This window comes from Columba livia, chromosome 23 (genome assembly GCF_036013475.1).
Source record: "Columba livia isolate bColLiv1 breed racing homer chromosome 23, bColLiv1.pat.W.v2, whole genome shotgun sequence".
Lineage (NCBI taxonomy): Eukaryota > Metazoa > Chordata > Aves > Columbiformes > Columbidae > Columba > Columba livia.
The window spans coordinates 2,640,354-2,648,547 of NC_088624.1; the positions used below are offsets into that span (position 1 = coordinate 2,640,354).

The 8,194-nt window shown below is 51.6% G+C and overlaps 1 protein-coding gene and 1 long non-coding RNA gene across 3 annotated transcripts in view; one reads left to right on the plus strand and one right to left on the minus strand.

The window, feature by feature from the left end:
- Positions 1 to 4,181, plus strand: part of NPEPPS (aminopeptidase puromycin sensitive) — a 29,959-nt gene extending 25,778 nt beyond the window's left edge. For both annotated transcript variants that reach the window (XM_065039677.1, XM_013368947.3), the window contains exons 19-23: positions 144 to 200; positions 668 to 775; positions 1,056 to 1,211; positions 1,317 to 1,364; positions 2,774 to 4,181. In XM_065039677.1, coding sequence (XP_064895749.1) covers positions 144 to 200; positions 668 to 775; positions 1,056 to 1,211; positions 1,317 to 1,364; positions 2,774 to 2,926 — 522 coding nt within the window. In that variant the 3' untranslated portion in view covers positions 2,927 to 4,181. The remainder of the gene's footprint in view (positions 1 to 143; positions 201 to 667; positions 776 to 1,055; positions 1,212 to 1,316; positions 1,365 to 2,773) is intronic.
- Positions 4,182 to 5,799: 1,618 nt separating this feature from the next.
- LOC102094734 (uncharacterized) lies at positions 5,800 to 8,080 on the minus strand. Its single transcript, XR_001230436.3, has 3 exons — positions 7,592 to 8,080; positions 7,172 to 7,410; positions 5,800 to 6,125 (listed from the first exon to the last, which is right to left on the minus strand). It is a non-coding gene; the product is annotated as an uncharacterized LOC102094734 (long non-coding RNA).
- Positions 8,081 to 8,194: the final 114 nt, after the last annotated feature.

Here is an 8,194-nt window from a genome sequence, read left to right on the forward strand (position 1 = left end):
CTTAAAACACAGAGGGGATCGGTGTTTTTATCTTCCAGATCTGTTTGCTTGTTGGAAACCTAATCCAAATATGTAGAAATCGACTGTTGCGTTTCTGAAAGCCTGGGTTTTAAAGGACCTTCCCTGTTTCTGCTCTGTCTTAGGTGTATGTAACTATTTTGAAGCATGGAGACAGTACAACTTTAGACACTATGCTGAAGGTGAGCGCTCTCTCTGTTAACACTGCCAGCTTACGCCATGAAAAGCTAAATATACCACCCTACAAGTTCCTCTAAGATGTAGTTTATCTGCAAACAGGCTCAGCCTGATGTTCTACAGACCATGTGAACGCTGGGACTCCATGATGATGTTCCCTGCTCCGTGTGTGGTGGGAAATTGCCATCTAGTGGATCGTTCCATCTCTTTTTATCAGGATTATTTTCCCGTGCTTGGAGGCACGGTCCTACTTGACCTTATCTAAGCAGTGGTGAAGATCAGTTTATTACTAATGGTACTTGTGATGTACGTGTAATGAGGTCCGTAATGCTGATAGCTGCAGGATGATTCATGAACCGGTTTTGTTCGTCACATATTAAGCTTGAAGATTAATCCAGAGCTCTAGTGTACGCAGCAAGTTCAGGAGTGCGTTTAATACCGTGCGCTAACGTTATTCACTTTGGCTTTGAAGCTTCACAAGCAAGCGGACATGCAGGAGGAGAAGAACCGAATTGAACGGGTTCTTGGAGCCATCTCACAGCCCGAACTGATTCAAAAAGTTCTCACCTTTGCACTTTCAGTAAGTTATTGGAAAAGCTGCTGCTTCCTTACCCCGTGAGAACGATGAGTGTGCTCGAAGCCCTCGGTGACAGAGCGCTGTGATGCGCTAGAATAGGAGGAATAGTCTTAACCATCAAATCTTTGAGCCGTGTCTTAAATATTGTGGAGGGAAAGGAAAGCTCCTATTGACAGATGAGGCGTAGAAATGTATAAAGCCAATTTAGGGTGGAAATGCATAAAGCCAACCTGCTGTTTGTGTTGAAACAGTCTTGAATAGTTGTGTACGTTTTCATTTGCAGGAAGAGGTACGTCCCCAGGACACCGTGTCTGTCATTGGAGGAGTAGCCGGAGGCAGCAAGCAGGGCAGGAAAGCTGCTTGGAAATTTGTAAGGGACAATTGGGAAGAACTTTATAATCGATACCAAGGTGGATTCTTAATATCCAGACTAATAAAGGTACGTGCAGCTGGGAGAAAAGCCCCGGTCACGTACGTGAGCAAAACTAAACTGCTGTATTTTAAATACTAAATGCTCACCCTCGGTTAATGTTTCTTCCCTCAGCTAACAGTGGATGGATTTGCAAATGATAAAATGGCCGCAGAAGTTAAGGTAAGAAATTTTAATTAAAGAAGCAATTAACTTAATCTGTGACAAACGTGGCGTGCTCTAGACTCTAAGCACCTGATGGAAGAGCCGTGAGTTTCTACGTGGGTTTTGGTTTCAGACTGTGGCTCTGCCTCTGTTTTGACTGTTGTCGTGTCCCGGCGTCACGCTGCTGTGGGCTGAGTTGTGTGAGCGCGTGTGTGCGAGTCCCCGTGTCACCTTGTCCCGTGCGTTAGCGGGGGGTGATGTGCCAAACCCTGGGTAGAGCTCGCTCGTGTGAACACTCCCGCCCTTCAACCGATCGTCGTGTTCAGAGCCGCGGCCACCTCTGGGCGGGTTTCTCAGCTGTTCGCAGCGGGTCGATCTTGTCCATTCTGGAGGAAGAAGTGTGAGAATATTCAGCGAAACCCTTGAGCGCTGCTGGTGCTTGGAGGTCATTACACGACTGAGGTAGAACGCTGAGAAACCTGATCCCTTGACAGATGCTTTTGCAAACCGGCCTTAGGCTTCCGCTGGCGTCTTCTTCCAAGTATCCAGAAATACCCACTTGATTTGCTGCTCGCTCGTTGCCTCCCAGTGAGGGACGGAGTTAATCTCTAAGTGCCGCTTGCTGTCCCTGGCAGCGAGGACGGGACAGGACGAGACGCAGCGTTTGGGCTGCTTTGTGCAAACGTGGCTTTTTCACACCTGGAATCTTGTGTCCAGCTGTGGCCCCTCAGTTCCAGCAGGACAGGGAACTGCTGGAGAGAGTCCAGCGCAGCCACCAAGATGCTGAAGGGAGTGGAGCATCTCCCGTGTGAGGAAAGGCTGAGGGAGCTGGGGCTCTGGAGCTGGACAAGAGGAGACTGAGGGGGGACTCATTCCTGGGGATCAATGTGGAAAGGGGGAGTGTCAGGAGGATGGAGCCAGGCTCTTCTGGTGACAACCAGTGACAGGACAAGGGGCAATGGGTGCAAACTGGAACACAAGAGGTTCCACTTAATTTTGAGAAGCAACTTGTTCCTGGTGAGGGTGGCAGAGCCTGGCCCAGGCTGCCCAGGGAGGTTGTGGAGTCTCCTTCTGTGCAGACATTCCAACCCGCCTGGACACCTTCCTGTGTAACCTCATCTGGGTGTTCCTGCTCCATGGGGGGATTGCACTGGATGAGCTTTCCAGGGCCCTTCAACCCCTGACATCCTGGGATTCTATGATTATGATTCTCCAGCAGAGAAACGGGGGCGTTTTGCCATTCCCGCTCCGTGCTTGGGATTACGCATCTCCCAGCACCCTGCACGTTTTTCAGAGCCTGCGGTGTCGGTGGGAGCAAACAGCACAAACCATAGTCAGACAAAGGATAGAATTCACCGGATTTCTGTATAACCCGCCGAATTTGGCCACTTTAAAAACTTAGGGATGGTCGTGTGCTTTTTCCACAGGCCTTTTTCGAGAGCCACCCGGCCCCGTCGGCCGAACGCACTGTCCAGCAGTGCTGCGAGAACATCCTGCTGAACGCGGCCTGGCTGAAACGAGACGCCGACAACATCCACCAATATTTCCTGCAGCGCAAGGCCCCCCCGGCCGCCGTGTGAGCCCCCGGTCCTGCTGCCGCCTCATGGGGAGAGAGGGAGGAGCGACCCGACAGCCGATTCACATGCCAAGAATTTGGAGTCTTTTTCTCAAACCAATGGGGATTGGACAATGAATGTAGTTAACTGGTTCCTGCTCACACTCCAGATTTAAAATCCTATTGAAATTATCAGCAATTCAGCAAAAAAAAAAACAAAACAAAAAGAAAGAAAAGCGAGAGAGAGAGAAAAAAAAAAATCTGTAAATATGATAGTAATAAAATAGAACATAACAAAACTGTGAAACTTCCTCAAGCCTTGTCAGTGGTTACAATATTTAACACCCCCCCTCCTGACACTCTTATTGACAGATGTTCTGGTTTTTTACACCCTCCCCTCCAAAAACAAAAGGAGCCCAGTGGTTTCTAGGTCAGCGGAATTTAGTGGAGGGTCTGGGGCAGGAACGGGTCGATGCCCCGAGCGTTGGGAACAGGTCCCTGGACAGGCAGGTAGCTGGTGTAACGTAGAGTCTGCACGAGGCTTTGGGGAGCTGCTCCCGCACCCCCAGCCAAGGACAGTAGGTTCCCCCCCTCTTGTGTTACCTCTCAGCAGAGACAAATGTTCTGTTGCTCCTCGGTTTTTCTCCTCGGTTCCACTCGCTGATGTCCTTCTTAGAGATAACGGAATTGTAAGGAAACATCTTCCATAGCCACATTAAATAAGAGAAAGATTCATGCGATTTATTATTATTATTATTTCTTTTTCCTAACTGAATCGCACCCTCAAACTGCATGCAGATGGGGAGATAATCACTGTCGCGCTGCTGTCAGGGCAGGTCTCTTCTCTTCAAGACGCCGTCACTTGTCTAAAAGATGCAGCTTGTTCGATCTCCTCATGGCCGTAGCAGCTCTAGCTTTTCGTTCCTTTCTGTGATGTTGATGGTAATTTGATTCAGAAGCCTTAAATTAGTGATGACTGGCGTGCTGATGAAGTCTAAGCTGTGTGCCATCATTTCCTCCACAAAGCAGCGTCTACTAACCAGACACAACACCCTCTAATACCAAGGTTGGAGTTCCATATATATATTATTATTATTTTTTTTAAATTTAACAGGAATTCGTATTTGGTGTGGCTTAACTGTATTTCAGAAGGTCATCAGACTAACTGTCAGACTGCTTCCCTGAAACATTTTTGTGCTATTGTTTAAAAGAGAAAAGACAACAAAACAAAACAAACCACAATTAAAACAGTTGGCGTTAATAAAAATGTCAATGTGAAACTCACGTCCCCATCTTGTGTTCTGTTCGAAGCCCGAACGAGCGGCGCTGCGGCCAAAGGACCCGGAGCTCCCAGGAGCGGCGGAGGCGGCAGGAAAAGCTGGTTCTCCACGTCCTGCGGTGGGTTTGGGGCTTGGGGAGCTGGAATCTGCAGCAACATTCTAGTCAAGCGCTAAATCACAGAATGGACTGGGTTGGAAAAGACCTCAGAGATCATCCAGTCCAACCCTTGGTCCAACTCCAGTCCATTGACTAGATCATGGCACTAAGTGCCATGTCCAATCTCAGCTTAAAAACCCCAAGGGACGGCGAGTCCAGCACCTCCCTGGGCAGCCACTCCAATGCCTGACCACTCTTTCTGTAACGAACTAACCTGGACAGAATCCGGAAGGTAAAGGGGGGGAAAAAACAGGTGGAAAATCAAATTTCTATTAAACAAAGCAATTTGTATTAAACAAAACGCCTGGGAAGCTGAGGAGCGTTGTGAGAGGGAATAGTTTATTGCGCAAACGCCGCTGCGATGGGACAGGGCAGGGACGCACCAAAACGGGCCGGTTTGGGTCGTACGCTCAGAAACGCGACCGAAACGCGACTTCTGCTCGTCCCGTCGTTCCCGCTGGATTTCCAGCCGTCAGCGCCGCCGTCTCTTCTGCCTCCTGCACACGGACAAAATACCGCGCGGGGCCGCGATTGCGCCCTGCGCCGGGTGAAACGCGCGGGAGCGCGGCCGCGAGTCGCGGCGACGCTGCGGTGCCTCCGAACAATGCGAATGGCATGAGAGCGACAAAAACAACAGGCTCGTGGTCGCTGAGCAAACTGAATGGTCGTGGCAGCCGGGTCCGGGCTCCCCTCCCGCACACAAACGCGGTTTTAAAGCCTCCTGCGAGTACCTTTGGGGTTTGTCCGCTTAATGTGGAATCATCTTTTGTTCCGCTGGAGCTCAGGACTAGAACAGAAGTTTGAGTGGGCGAGGAGATTATTGAGGATATCAACCAGAATTGAGCGTATTCACGCAGCGCGGTGTCTCGACCGACAGAAATTGGCTTTTAACACTATCTACTCAAGTTAAAACCCATTTAAAGAAAACTCGACCCATTCTTTCTTCCCTTTTGGGCGATTTCTCTGGTTTCTGTGTCAAATCTGATCGGATGAGATCAGCGCCAGGGGGATCTGCAGTTTCAAATGTGTCGTCATTTCCTACCCCATCAGCTTTAGATAATTGAGTTTTAAGGAAATCTCAACACATCCATTTGTTTTTTGGCAAAACTAACAAAAGCAGCTGAAATCCAGACTGGGAGCTGATAGGAAGCCAGTTTGATGCTGTGCTGGTATGGAACGGTTGGGCACCTGCGCCGCGACACCAAAATAAGCTGGAAACGGAGGTTTTTCAGCTGTTTTTGGGAGGAACCGCGATGGGTGGGGACTGGGGGCCGATGCGGATCCGGTGCCTCTGCTGACACAGCCCCACCATTGGAATTAATAACAATCGCGCGTGTGAACCCTCCACAACAAGAGTACACGTCCCTGGCTACAGTCGTTGCTTTGATGTTTGCAAGACCCTTACACATGGGATAGAATAAGATAGAATCTGTCAGAGAAGGCACAAACACGCCAGGTGGATGCGGAATGAGCTGGGCAAGCGCTTGTAAATCTGCTTTACTCCCCAAAATACCAGAATTCAGGCTAAAATTTTACATAGCGTAAGTGGAATGCAGCGTCTGGACAGACATTGTTTGCTGCCCCAAATGCCGGGGTCTTTACTCTTGGGCTCTTTCAGGGTTTTCCTTTTATTACAGAAGAGCTAAATTTGTGCTTTAGGGTTATAATTATTCACGTTCAAGTGAAAACGTGTGGGGAAAACACGCGTGTGCCAAAACGTGGAGCCAAAGAGGACGCGGTGCTGCGCTGGGTTGATGTTCGCTCATTGATTTCTCTTTTACAGGGACCTAAACGGGAAGGAAAAGTGAAGTTATTTTAAGACCAAAGACACCAAAGCGCTTGGAAATCATCCCCCATAGCAGGTGAGTGTCTGCGCAGCCCTGGATGGAGACAAAATCACAGCTCCCGTCGCGTGGAAATTGTGTCGGATACTGAGAAAGGCACCGAGCAGCCTCCACGGGCGCGGGAAGGAGAACCCGATCGCGTTTCACGTGCCGAAATAACCCCGAATACCCACCCGGTTCTCACGTTGTCCCACAGGACAGAGAAGAGCAACACGACTGGTGAAGGGACTTGAACATAAGACCTATGAGGAGAGGCTGAGGGAGCTGGGCTTGTTTAGTCTGGAGAAGAGGAGGCTTAGAGCTGAGCTCAGCACTCTCTAGAACTACCTGAAGGGCAGTTCTAGCCAGGTGGGGATTGGGCTCTTCTCCCAGGCATCAGCAATAGGACAAGGGGCCATGGGCTTCAACTCTGCCAGGGGAAATTGAGGCTGGATATTAGGAATCAATTCTTTACAGAGAGAGTGGTCAGGCATTGGAATGGCTGCCCAGGGAGGTGCTGGACTCGCCGTCCCTGGAGGTTTTTAAACTGAGATTGGACATGGCACTTAGTGCCATGATCTAGTCAATGGACTGGAGTTGGACCAAGGGTTGGACTCGATGATCTCTGAGGTCTTTTCCAACCCAGTCTGTGATTCTGTGATTCTGTGAACAGCAACTTTCCAGCGTTTCTCACCCGGTTCCTGTGTCTGTGGCAGCACCGTGAATTCTGCGTATGCCATTTATGGCCATGAGGAGAAAACCAGCTCACTCGCTCACGTTCCCAGCCCGAGCGGAGCTGAGTCTGCAGTCCCGCTTATCCCGATTTACACCGGCTTTTCGGGCTTTCATTGCTACTGAGGCCAGATTTGTATGAAATTGTTTAATTGTCTCTCCCCCTGATTTTCCTGCGGGAGCAGCTCCCCGAGGAACATCATCCAAGGGTCGGGAAACTGCGCCCCGCGAGCCCCGGGGTTTAGTTAACCCCAGGGTTTAGTTAACCCCAGCCTAACCTGCAGCTCTGCCAGGCTCCTCCCCGCTGCGGATTACAATCATTTTGGTTGGAACAGACCCTCAGGATCATCGAGTCCAGCCGGCTGAGCTGTACGAGAGCGAATTTCACCCCATTTCAACCCAAGCGACTTCCATCTGCTTTGCTGCCCCGGCTGGAGCGGCTGGGACGGGTCCGGGCGAGGTGACAGGACCCGGTGACAGAATGACCAGCAACGGGCACAAGCGCAGGAGGTTCCACCTGAATACAAGCAGAAAACACGATATATTCGGTGCAAAGAGTGATTAATTAAACAAACACAAGAGCGCGGTTTCCCTGTCACCCGTAATTGTCCCTTTTCTCCCCGTGGCCTTTTCCTTCCCGCCCGATTGAGTTACTAATTGCGCTGCTAATTGCTCCCTCCGCAGCTCGCAGCCGTTACCTGCCCGTAATTATTCAGCCGCACCTTCGTTCTGCCCGTTTGCTTAGTTAGTTATTTGTATTGCTTTTTAATTCCTGCGGGTTTGGGTCCGGCCGTGCCAGCCCCGAGGGAACCGGGCGCCGGGGTCCCGGTGCTACCGGGGCCGTTTCATTGGGGAGCGCGATGGGAAACAAACAGTTAAAAATAGTTTAAAACCGCCACAATTTGGGGTGCGGGCCGGGGGTCGCTGCAGCGGCTCCGCCCGCTCCGAACCGCCCGTTACCGGCAGCGGCCCCGCCGCACCGAGCAGCGCCGGCTCCTGCGGGAGGTCCCGGTGCGGCGGGGACGGCAGCGACGCGGTGCCCGGTCCCGGTGCCCGGTCCCGGTGCCCGGTCCCGGTGCCCGGTCCCGGTGCCCGGTCCCGGTGCCCGGTCCCGGTGCCCGGTCCCGGTGCCCCACGTGGCCGCCGCCGCCGGGGCGCCCTTCGCGGCACCGCCCAATCACCGCGCTCTCCACCCGGAAGCCCCGCCTCCTCTCTTCCTCTCCGCTACCCGCCAATAGCCGCGCCCCGGTCGCCGCCGCCAATAGAAACGCGTGCAGCCGGAGTCCGTCGGCCAATCAGCG